General features: G+C 56.2%; 1 protein-coding gene across 1 annotated transcript in view; it reads left to right on the top strand.

Moving 5' to 3' along the window:
• The window catches only part of F2 (coagulation factor II, thrombin), a 13,896-nt gene extending 2,271 nt beyond the window's left edge, over positions 1-11,625 (top strand). The window contains exons 4-13 of the mRNA XM_004708343.2: positions 1,015-1,183; positions 1,300-1,436; positions 4,483-4,797; positions 5,106-5,222; positions 5,308-5,434; positions 5,892-6,059; positions 6,484-6,657; positions 6,813-6,994; positions 11,126-11,196; positions 11,367-11,625. Of these exons, the coding sequence (XP_004708400.1) occupies positions 1,015-1,183; positions 1,300-1,436; positions 4,483-4,797; positions 5,106-5,222; positions 5,308-5,434; positions 5,892-6,059; positions 6,484-6,657; positions 6,813-6,994; positions 11,126-11,196; positions 11,367-11,510 (1,604 nt within the window). The 3' untranslated portion in view covers positions 11,511-11,625. The remainder of the gene's footprint in view (positions 1-1,014; positions 1,184-1,299; positions 1,437-4,482; positions 4,798-5,105; positions 5,223-5,307; positions 5,435-5,891; positions 6,060-6,483; positions 6,658-6,812; positions 6,995-11,125; positions 11,197-11,366) is intronic.
• The last annotated feature ends 657 nt before the right edge of the window (positions 11,626-12,282 follow it).

Below are 12,282 nucleotides of genomic sequence, written 5' to 3'. Positions count from 1 at the left end.
TCTCACTGGTCTGACCCCAGTCTTGCCCACTGTGCCCAGAGCTAAGCTCCGGTGCTGTTACCTCATTCTCCAGACCCCCCCGCCCCCAGGGGCTCCCTGTGGCCCACAGAAAGTTTGGCCAGCTTTGTACCTTAACCTTCGCTTCCAGCCTCACCGTCCGCTGCACAGTCGTGAACCCAACTCCCAGCAAGCACTTCTTCACCCCTGTCCAGATGCTTCCCTCCCTGCCTCTTGTCCACAGGGTCTCCTTCGCCCTGAGCACTCACTCCTGCCTCCATCCTCCAAGGGCTGCTTCAAATGCCACCCCATGCAGGACGCCTCCTTCCTCCTCCGCTGCATTTTGAACAGCCCTCCCGTATACCGGGGGCCCCCGCGATGGGCCGTGCTTCTGTTAGTCCAAGGACCCCACCAAAGAGCACCTCGCTAGGCCCCTGCTACACACGCACCAGGCACCGCGACGTGGGGGCTTAGGAAGTCCAAGAGACGCAGATAGCACTCTTTGCCTTCAGGGAGCTCACCCTCTCACAGGGAAAGGAAAGGAGCAAAACCAGGAAGCCACCACCAGGCACCCAGGGGACCACAGAAATGTTCAATTCAAGGGGAGCTTCCGGTGTGCAGGCAGAGTGGGGGTGGGGAAGCAGAGGAAGCAGAGTTTACCTGGCCCGGTGGGAAGCCCTGAAGGGCTCTGCGTTCCAGGCAGAGGGAAAAGTGTGTGCAAAGGCCCTGGGGTCTGCGTGAGCCTGCTGTGCTGCAGGGTCAGGAGCCAAGCCCGCAGCCGGTGAACGCACCAGGTGGAGGCCGCCGTGCTCTGTGCTCTTGGATGCAGAAAGGTTGACCATGACAAATCCATCCCAGGGTCCTGACTACCTGGCAGAAGGCCTGGCATGTGGTGGGCGTGGCCAGTCTGTTTGGTGACTTGCTAACTGGCAGTCGGGTGGCTGGGTGCACCTGGGGTGCCGAGGAAATGCTGGTCAACATGCATGGAGGGGATGGCCAGACAGAGCTTTGTGGGAGAGACAGGCGGGGACAGAGGCCCCACATCCTTGCGCATGCTGAACTGGGGTGGGGTCTCTGCAGGGAACTGCGCGCCGGGGCTGGTCCAGCCCTACTTTGGGAACGTGAGCGTCACCCGGTCAGGCATTGAGTGCCAGCTCTGGAGGAGCCGCTACCCGCATAAGCCTGAGTGAGTGGTGGGCAGGCCCGTCAGCAGCACAGGGAGCAGGGAGACCTGGGCAGGGCGGCCGGGACAGGGGATGCAGGGTCCTGCGGAGGGCCCAAGCAGGGCGTTCCCCTTTCCAGAATCAACTCCACCACGCACCCTAAGGCCGACCTGAGGGAGAACTTCTGCCGCAACCCAGAAGGCAGCACCGTGGGACCCTGGTGCTACACAACAGACCCCACGGTGCGGAGGGAGGAGTGCAGCATCCCCTTGTGTGGTGAGCAGAATCCGCCGGGTCACACCGCTCCCCAGGCCCACCGCGGCGGGAACAGCATCCCTGCTACCCTATACACGCCCTGGCCAGGTGTGCAGCAACGGGGAGACCCCGAGGAGCTGCCTTCCCAGCTGCCCCTGTGAGCTGAACGCAAATATGCTTGCTTCCGGGCAGGTGGTCCTTCCCAACACTGCTGTCCCCACACCCTTCCTGAATCCCAGAGAGCAAGGGGCATTCACGCCAGACCTGCTTCTCCATTAGCTCGGTCCCTGGCTGGTTAGCAGTTCAACACCTCCTGCCCCAGGCAACTTGGAAGAAAGGCCTGACCATTGGCTTGGGGTGGGAGGGGAGCAACAGCCATTGAGAAGCTTGGGGGGCACTCTGACATGCCTGGGGTCACCACGAGATCGCGGGCAACAGTGGGTCGTCTCCCCCCCCACCCCCTTTCTTTTTTCAAATCAGTAAGCCCGGTTTCTGAGTGGCACTTTAACTACTAACTAGAAAGTCGGAGGGGTGAGTCCACCCAGGGGCATCTCAGAGGAAAGGACTGGCGATCCATCCACTTTTCCAAAACCAGCCGGGCGGCACCCTATGGGCCGCAGATCAGAGACCAGCACGGGGTGGCCGTGAGACAGGGCTGATCCCACAGCCAGGGACTGGAACTGGGAGCAGCCCTGACTGTCACGAGCCTACAAACCTGACCACCACAGGATTCCAGAGGCCTGTAGCCAAACCCATTCCTTCCTCATGTGCCTGAAGGTCAGCCCCGGGGGCTCTGTTATTATCAGCTGGACTTGCTTAGGGTCTGTGGCCGGGGCAGATGTCGCTGAGCACAGCTGCCTGTTGCAGGCTGGACTCGGCCAGGCCACACAGGTGTGCATGGGGCTCAGGGGCGGCCAGCCCAGGGGCAGCCCCCTATGGGAGCGGCTGATCAGTGAGCACGCAGGAGCTGCTGTCCCTGGCTTGGCTCAGAACTGGCACGGTGCCTTGTGCGCACAGGCCAGGGCCCAGAGCAAGGCAACGGTCATGGCCACAGTCCAGAGGAGCACAGCTGCCACTGAAAGCACAGGGGCACTGGCAGGGGTGCACAATGGGTGTCAATCATCCCATCTAGCCCAGCGGTTCTCCACCTTCCCCAGCCGTGACCCTTTCATACAGTTCCTCATGTGGTGATGACCCCCCAACCACAACATTATTTTCGTTGCTATTTCATAACTCTAATTTTGCTACTGTTATGAATCGGGCGACCCCTGCGAAAGGGTCGTTTGACCCCCCCAAAGGGGTCGCGGTCCAAGGTTGAGAACCGCTGATCTAGACCCAGCATTTGCCTTTCCTGGATCCCTATTGGGCCCTGAGCCTGGGACCGGTCTTCATAGCAAAACTGGCCACTACTTCCCAAGCCCTTTCACCCCCCCACCCTCCACTGCACATACACACACAGGCTGATGCAGGCAGGGTGAAGGGGGCCGACATCCTCAGTCAGTCCCAGTCCATGTCCCCCATAAGCACAGAACCCAGGCTACTTACTGCAGCATTCCTGGAAGGCTGTCCCAAGCAAAAGAGTTCAGTTGACCCAGGAGGGTCGAGTTTCCATGCTGGCATATTGATGTCACGCCACAGCTCGTGAGGTCTGCTGTCGGCAACCGCCTGCTATATGCACATGACACGACCTTGCTCGCTGACAGTGAGGTGGACTTGAGGCACTTGCCGGCGCAGATCAAAGACGGAAGCCTTCCACATGGATGGCCACTCAGTATCAAGAAAACGGGAAATCCTCACAACTAGGCCGACGGACACCAGTGTGCTAGATGGAGAGAAGTTGGCAAGGCTTTCATTGAACCTGGGTCCACAGTCGGTGCTCATGGAAGCAGCCGCTAAGAGATCCAACGAGGGTTGCATTGGGCCAGTCTGTCACAGTCCGACCCCGTTAACGTTCGGAAGAACAAGGATGTCCCTTGGAGGACTAACGAGTGTTTGACCCAAGCCATGGTGTTTTCAGTGTTCCCACGTACAGGTGAAAGTTGGACAATGAACAAGAAAAGCTGAAGAATGGAGGCCTTTGAATGAAGGGGTTGGGGAAAATACTGAAAGTACCCCGGACAGCCGGAAGAACAAACCCAGCTGTCTCAGAAGAAGTACGGTCGGAATGCTCTTTAGAAGCTAGGATAGCCAGATTTTGCTTCATGGACTTTGGAGATGTTGTCAGAAGGGATAGTCCCTGGAGAAGGCCATCATGCTTGATACAACAGAGGGTCAACCCGCCGCCCCCCCCCAAAAAAGGATGGCCCTTCATGCGATGGATTGACACAGTGGCTTCGACAACGACACAGTGATCCAAACATAACCTTGGCGAGGCCAGCACAGGAGCCCCTCGGCAGCATGTTGTTCTGTCGTACGTGGGGTCACTGTGAGCTGGGCCCGAATCCACAGTGCCTAACCACACAACAACAGTAGCCCTCTGGGAGATGGATGCTTAGGCTGGATATTCTTAGACGTCCCAAGTCTGCCCGATCCTCTCCCCACACCTGGTGCTATGGAGCTGACTCCACTTCATGGTGACCCCTGAGGCTTGCGAAGGCTGGTTTCTCAGGAGGAGATCGACAGGCCTTTCTTCTGAGGCACCACGAGCAGATGAGCACAGCACCCATTTGCATCCCTGAGGGATGACGCTCTGGTCGTTAGGTGCCCTGGAAGCTCCCCATGAGACAGACAGAGTCAAACTCTGCCTGTGGGTTTCCTTGGTCGGAACCTTTTTTTTAAAAGTCTTATGGGCACATCATTTACATATCCTCCACTTCACTAGTTCAGCCCTATCAGAAAGAATTGTACAAGGGCTGGAATCGTGACAGACATGGTTGCCAGGCCTTTTCTCTGAGGGACCCCCCATTGTGACCCCTTTCGTTTATAAGCAAGCGCCCACCCTGCAGCTCTGCCTCAAGCTGTCTGGGCTCATCCAGGCAGAAAGCAACAGGCAGGATTCAGACCCTCTGAGGCCTGGTTCCATCTGGGGTCCCTGCCCCCCTCCGTGTCCTCTCCCCACACCCCCCAGGTCAGGAGGATTTCACAGCGGAGCCCAGGCCACGCTTTCGAGACGCCAGCTGGCAGACCACAGCCCCATCGGGGTCATGTGTCCCCGACCGTGGCCAGCAGTACGAGGGCCACCTGGCGGTGACCACCCTCGGCTCCACGTGCCTGCCCTGGGGCAGCTCTCAGGCCAAGGACCTGAGCAAGGACCAGGACTTCAACACAGCAGTATCCCTGGTGGAGAACTTCTGCCGGAACCCGGACGGGGATGAGGAGGGCGTGTGGTGCTATGTGGCTGGGCAGCCTGGTGACTTTGAGTACTGCGACCTCAACTACTGCGGTGAGTGGGCAGGCCAGGGGACCTGAGATTCAGAGGAAACAAGACCCCGGGGGAGTCACAAGAATATGCCACATCCGGTTGCCTGAGGCTTCACGTGAGCTGGTCACTGAGAGGGGTGGGCCCTGCACCCATTTTATGGCTGTGTCAACTGACCTCCCTGGAGGGTTCAGTCCCTTCGAAGCAGATGCCCCTGGGCTCCGAAGCCTCCACTCCAAAGGGTCCCCAAGGCCCATCAGGGGCCGGGAGGTCCAGGGGTCGGGCAAGGACTGGCCCGGCCCGCCCCAGCTAGTGCCCGGGTCTCCCTGCAGACCAGTCCCTGGATGAGGAGGAGGAGGAGGACGCCGACGGGGCCATCCAAGGGCGCACCACCACCCAGGAATACCAGCCCTTTTTCAACGAGAGGACCTTCGGCAAGGGCGAGGCAGGTGAGGCGGGCACGGGCCGCGGGTGGGGAGCCTCGCCTCGTGGGGGGCCGCCCCGCCCTCACGCTGCGCTCGCCCTGCCCGGCAGACTGTGGCCTGCGGCCTCTCTTCGAGAAGAAGTCCGTGTCGGACAAGACGGAAAACGAGCTGTTGGACTCCTACATAGAAGGCCGCATCGTGGAGGGCTTCGAGGCGGAGATTGGCCTCGCGCCCTGGTGCGTCGGGGCCCTCGCCGCCCCCGTCCCCCGCACCCTGCTCCCTTTCTCCCCGCAGCGCTTGGGGAGGGCCCCCATTCTCGCAGCCTCAGCTGCAAGAGGCCTAGGGCACGGCGTCCTTGGTCCTCATGGCAACCCGTGGGACGGGGTGCGGTTCCCCTCTCGTTCTGCAGGGGGCGCAGCCGGCGCGCGGCGCGCTCAAGACCGTATTTCGCGGGGCTGCGGGGTTGCGGTCCCCCGAGTCCAGTTTTTCTGACCCCCCGAGGGGTGCTAAGCCAACTGCGCTGGTGGAAGCTGGGGAGGGGGTGTAGAAGCTTGGCGTGGCTGAGGCTTCCGTGCAGTCAGATGACACAACCTAGTTACTTCTCGCGCTGCTGCGGGGCGGCAGCCACTTCCCACCCCGCCCGCCCGCCCGCCCGTCCGCCGGCTCTGAATGCTTCCTGCCCCTCTGCCCCAGGCAGGTGATGCTTTTCCGGAAGAGTCCCCAGGAGCTGCTGTGCGGGGCCAGCCTCATCAGTGACCGCTGGGTTCTCACCGCAGCTCACTGCCTGTTTTACCCACCCTGGGACAAGAACTTCACTGTCAACGACCTTCTGGTGCGCATCGGCAAACACTACCGCACCAGGTACACAGCAGGCCACCTGTGGGCCCTCCAGGGTGACCACAGAGAGTTCTGGTGGCCCTGGGTAAACCGGGCTGTCTGGCCAAATCCTGCTGTGTGGCATCCTGGCAGGAAGGCTCACTCAGACACGTCCTGACCCAGCCCAGGAGCTGGGGCAAAAATGAAGACATTTGCAAGGGTGGAGGTCCAGCGCCCCTGCCTCCTTCCCCCCAGATGCCAGGATGTGGCCTTGGCAGAAGGCTCTGAGCAGAGGGCTCTTGGGAATGTGGTCTGTGGTTCCTGACGGCCTGAGCAACCTGATCCCAAGGACACCTCAGGGCCAGGGAGGCAGTGGGAGATAGCCCTCTCCTTCCCTTGTGACCCACTGCTGGCCTGAGCTCGCTGGCAGGTGCCTACAGCTGCCCCGTCTCTGTTGGGCTCTGCGCAGGTATGAGCGGGGCATTGAGAAGATCTCCATGCTGGAGAGGATCATCATCCACCCCAGGTACAACTGGAAGGAGAACCTGGACCGGGACATTGCACTGATGAAGCTCAAGAAACCCATCCTCTTCAGCGACTACATCCACCCAATCTGCCTGCCAGACAAGGAGACAGCAACCAGGTGTGTTGGGGGCACCTTGGGAGGTGAGGAGTGATGAGCCTGGGGGGCCTCCCTTTCCTGTTCGTTCCTTGGTCAAGTTCTTCACTGCTGTGCTTGTGGCCAGGAGGCTCCTGGATGGGATTGGGTCTCATTTGTGCTTTCTCCTTTCCCTAAAGATTGCTGCAGGCTGGGCACAAAGGGCGGGTAACCGGCTGGGGCAACCTGAGGGAGACGTGGAGCCCTGGTGAAGGCGACCTGCAGCCCAACATCCTGCAGGTGGTGAACCTGCCCATCGTGGAAAGGCCCGTGTGCAAGGCCTCCACCCACATTCGCATCACGGACAACATGTTCTGTGCTGGCAAGTCCCGGGCACACAGGGCTGGGGCGACTGAGGCAGGCTTGTTTACTTGTTTACCTTTACTGTTCAGATGGAGGAAGGCTTTATAGATGCCAGGGGCTTCAAAGCGCTCATGGGAAAATGGAATGAAAAGACTGTGGAATCTTCCCACATAACCATTGGAAATCCTCTCAAAGGGGAATACATTCTCTAGACATGAAGGGGGCTGGGGCTGGGGGTGGGGATGAGGGGCATGCACAGAGCTAGTGGGGTCAGTTACAGGTAATTGTAGTCAGAGGGAAAGGCTATGCAGGGGCACATGGAACAGAAAGAGTTGCGTTTGCTGTATAGCCGAGTCCTGATTTGGGTGAACGTTTACAGAGCAATTTCATTTTCTGTTTGACAATGTACCAGCTTTGTTTTGAAACATTAGTTGTGAGCCTCTCAATGTAACAGCACTCAGCACCCCCCACCCCTTCATTCATTCATCCTGCCCCTTCCTGCACTGAGCTTTGTTTGGGGGCAAAAGTTGGCGACCTGTTCTTGGAGAGGTCATCGTCTGGGTGTACTCGTCAGGAGTGGCACTGTTCCCTGGACAGCTGTTTGGTGCCTGCTGAAAGGCAAGTCCCCAGAGGAGGGTTCAGCTCCAGGTTTCAAGGTTGTCTAAGGGCCACGGCCTCAGGGGTTCCACTAGTCTCTTTCAGACTAGTACGTCTAGTTTCTTTCAGACTTTTGAATTTTGTCGTCCATTTTTCCAATTTGTCGTCCCTTCTTCTGTCCAGCACCTTCTGTGGTCCTGGTTGGCACAGTCAGTACTGGTGGCTGGGCACTATCTAGTTCTTCCCATCTTGGGCTCTGGTGCACAAGGTCCATTAGTCCTTCAGACTGTTTCCTGAGTCTTTGATTTGCCTCTCTCCCGTAGACAGGGCATCTTAGATGGGCGCTTGCTAGAAGACCACAGTAGGACGTACATTGTCTTTGTGGACTGCATTATGCCAGATGTTCCTCAAAGTTTGTGGTCCCAAGTCCCCAAGCCATGACTTATTCCTTTGAAGGTACTGGGTGATGGCCAAGATGTTTTCAGGTTACCCTGTTGGCTCAACCATATACGTTTGCAGTACCCTCTGCCTGTGAGTGCAGTCCCATTGCCTTCCCACATCTGATCCGCTGGCACGTCCATCTGTGTATCCGTTGGTAGACTATTGTGTGGTATTAGATAATGCAGGACTGTGTACGTAACAGGAGTTACCTTTGCTGTCTGTGCCTCTTTGGCACCTTGGACTGAAGCATGTTAAGAGAACACACCTGGGTTTGGGTCCTGGGTTTGGTTACTTACTAACCCGATGGATTTGGGCAAATTGCTTAAAACTCCTGAAGCTCAGATTGGCTGAGGTAGCGTATGTAATGTTTGGCTTGGTGCTAGCCACTGAATGGTGAGCTCAAGATAGCAGGAGAGCCTCCTCCAGGAGACCCAGGGGATGGGAATGAAGGAAAAGCCATCCATCCATCCAATCATTCAGCAGATATTTACTGAATGCTTTCTATGTATCCCAGGCAATGTTTACACCAAGGACCCAGACAGACACTGCCTGTCATCAGAGAGCTTCCTTCCATCCTTCTGAGAAAACATTAGCCCACAGCACTAGACCTTAAGGCCCAGACGCTGCTGAGAGAAATGAAGCAGAGGGAAGCAAGGAGCGATGGGTGCTCTGAACGGAGGGTTCCAGCAAGCCTCTCCAAGATGTCTTGAGCAGAGATGGAAGACGTGAAGGAGTGAGCTAGGCACCCCTGGGGGAGGCACACTGCAGGCTGAGATGAGAGCAGGGCACAGGACCTGTGGTGGGAGCACGCATGCTGCAGTGGGAGTTTGAGAATCTGCTCGGAGGCCTGTAAACAAGGAGAGGTCACTGGGGCTGAGGGAGGGTGAATGGGCAGAGGCTGGCCCTTGAAGGACCTGAGTGAGCTGGGATGTGATCGGAGGACTTAGAGCAGGTGAAAAAAATGTTTTAAACCTTTTAAAATGTAAACAGTTAAAATTCCACAGGCGTCAGTTATATGATCTGTGCAGTATTATTCATTTCTGACCCAGAGAAAAGATGCCATGATTTTCTGTATACTTTCACCTAGCTGCCACTTCTCTATGTATGTATCCATGTGTGCACATGCATACATACGTGTCTGTATAGGTAGAGATGTGTATGTGTATGTGCATGCTATGAAGTCGATTCCAGTCCTTAGTGACCTCATATGCCTGGGTGGGACTGCGCCCTCGGCTTTGCTGGGTTGTGATCATTATGGAAGTAGACTGTGACTGCCAGGTCTTCCTACCGCAGAGCCACTGGGTGGCTTTGAACCACCAAGTTTCTGGTTAGCAGGCAAGTGGTATCCACTGCACCATTGGTCCTCTTTGTGTATATGTGTGTGGGTGTACTTACTCGTACATAAGTGTATACACACATACATACCCACATATTGTTTGAGAATAAATGGCACTTAGGATGTCTTTTTGTTGGGCATGAATAAGGAAGACTGAAGAATCAATGCATTTGAATGATGGTGCTGGGTGAAGACTATTCAAAGCACCATGGGCTGCCAAAAGAACAAACAAATCTGTCTTGGAAGAAGTACAGTCAGCCAGCATGTTCCTTAGAGGCGAGGATGGCGAGGCTTGTCAGGAGAGATCAGTCTCTGGAGAAGGACGTCTTGCTTGGTAAAGTAGAGGGGCAGCAAAAAAGAGGAAGACCTTGGACAAGAAGGTTGGACACAGTGGCTGCACAGGCAGGCTCAAACATGCCAACAATGGTGAGATGGCTCAGGACCAGGCTGGGTTTCAGTGTGCTGTGCACGGGATTGCTCTGAGCTGACACAGACTCAACAGCACCCACCCCCTGTGTGTCCCTAAACGCTTGAGTATGTATTTTTAAAAGACGAAACACAAAGATGCGCTTATACAACTCCAGTAGAGTTAGGAAAATCAGGAAGTTACTGATACAATACTCTTACCTAACCTGTAGCCCTTACTCAACATTGCCAGTTGTCTGGCTGGTCTTTAGTAGCAGAAGGAAAGACATACCTTGCCAGGATCCCACAGTGCAGTCCGCTCCCTCGCTTGTCTTTCTTAGTCTCCCACGACCTGGCCATTTGTCTGGAGCACAGGCAGCTGATTCTGAAGTGGGTTCACTTTCCTCAGGCTTAGCTTTAGCCCAAGTGCCAAAGGGCCTTTCCTCACTGGTGACAGGAACTCATCACCGGATGGAGCTGGTGGTTGCCAGCCTGCTCCCTGTGTGAAACGTCCTGCTTTTCCCATTGCCATGAGTGCCCATCTGGTGGGAGACCCATTGGTGCTGCCCCTCTCCCTTCTGAACCACTTTCTCAGCGGTGGTGGCCGCCCAGAGGGCCTCTTCTCAGCCTTCTATGGATTCCACACCAAACTCAGCGGCATCGAGTCAGTTCTGACTCAGTGACAGAGCTCACCCTGTCAGTTCCCAAGACTAAATCTCTACGGGAGTAGAAAGCCTCATCTTTCTCCGGAGGCTGGGGGCTTTGAACTGCTGACCTTAGCAGCCCTGCCAGTCACGTGCTATGCTGCTAGGGCTCCCAGCTATGTGGATTAGCTGGCATTTTATTCCAAGGGCGAGTTTTCTGCTCATCCCTGTGGACTCATCTTGAAGCTCCAATTCTTCCAGATCTGGCCAAATTTGTTTTTCAAACTTCTGGAAATGTTTCTCTATTCTTTAAGTATTTCCCGTTCAGCCCAGTTTTCCTAGCTGTGGTCTTGGGCTCAGCCATTTCTCCAAAGAGTACGCTGAGTGGAGATGGTATTAAGAAACCAAGATGGGATGTGAGGTGTGCACGCTGCTTGCTGAGATGCCATAGCTCTTAGGCCCTCTCAGCAGACAGAAGAACTAGGAAATGGGTGCACTGGACAGATGTTCATATTCTGTCGTTGTGCCCCTTTCTCCACATGCTTGTTTTTACTTCTTGTTGGATGATGTGTGTTCAGTCTTAAAAGCCATAGGTGTGTAATCAACAAAGAAAGGTGGACGCAGAGGTGAACTCTCCGTCCCATCTCACACTCACTGGCGTGGTCTCCTGAGGGGAGGGGCTGGCTGGTGAGCTGGGCTCCTCTGACAACCTGCCTTCTCTCTCAAGGTTACAACCAAGAGGAAGGGCTAAGAGGGGATGCTTGCGAAGGCGACAGTGGGGGACCCTTTGTCATGAAGGTAAGCTTCTCTAGAGCCCTGGGACCGGTGGGTAGGTCTTTGGGTAGGGCTGGGTGGTGGTGGTGGTGGTGGTCGGGGGGGCGGGCACCCATTTCTGGAAACAGCTGCCTGCCAGGGTACTCTGTAGGCCCCTAGGACTGACTCATGGGAGCACTGTCTTTCTTCCTCAGAGCTCCTTCAACAACCGCTGGTATCAAATGGGCATCGTCTCGTGGGGGGAAGGCTGTGACCGGGATGGGAAATACGGCTTCTACACACACGTGTTCCGCCTGAAGAAGTGGATACAGAAGGTCATCGAACGGTTTGGGGAGTAGCGCACCCCCACATCCTGGGCTCCTTAATGGCAACACCACAGAGATCAAGCCAGTTCAGGGATTATTTCTGTTGCTTGGTTCTAAAACTAGAGTTCTCAATAAAATAATAAACTAAGTCTTTTTAATGAGCCTCAGTGCCCCAGGGGGGCTCAGGGAGACCCCATCGTCACTGGCTACCAAGAACATTTGAGAAGTCACCCCCTGCAGGACAGGGCCCCAGGAGGGAGTGGGTAGTGTGAATTTATGAACACCTGAAAGGTTTACCTTTGGGCTTGAACTTGTCATCACACAGCTAAGGAGCAAGTCTAGGAGTTGACATGTGGTGCTGAGGCCAGGGTGTACTTTCAGTGGGTCTGCAGTGAGGAGTCTGTCCCAGGGCTGAGGGGACTGGGGGTGGTGGTGAGGGAGGGAAGGGGTATGAGAGATGAGTGACTCCATCTTCAATACCTTTCTAAGGCGGTTCCTACATCTGTCCTGAAAAAAACCCTTTCCAACTCCCAGGGACCTGATGGGCCCACCGGCAGAGCAGAACTGTCCCTGTGGGTCACCAGGAGCTTCCTTTGTTCTGAGGAGCATCTGGTGGGTTTCAACTGCTGACCTTGTGACTAGATGCCCTGTGGGTAGCCCAGGAGGAGGATGTCATACGTACTCCTCCTGAAAGGCTTAGTATTTGAGGAGGGAAAAGTCAACCTCTTCTGGAGGGACGCACATGGAGCAGTGGGGGAGGAAGGGGACATCTGTCTAGCCAGCCTGGTCAGTGACATCAACCGTG

Source organism: Echinops telfairi, unplaced genomic scaffold, assembly GCF_000313985.2.
Source record: "Echinops telfairi isolate 266 unplaced genomic scaffold, ASM31398v2 ScPeMD7_60;HRSCAF=208, whole genome shotgun sequence".
NCBI classification, from domain to species: Eukaryota; Metazoa; Chordata; class Mammalia; order Afrosoricida; family Tenrecidae; genus Echinops; species Echinops telfairi.
This window is presented reverse-complemented; position numbering and strand designations above follow the sequence as displayed.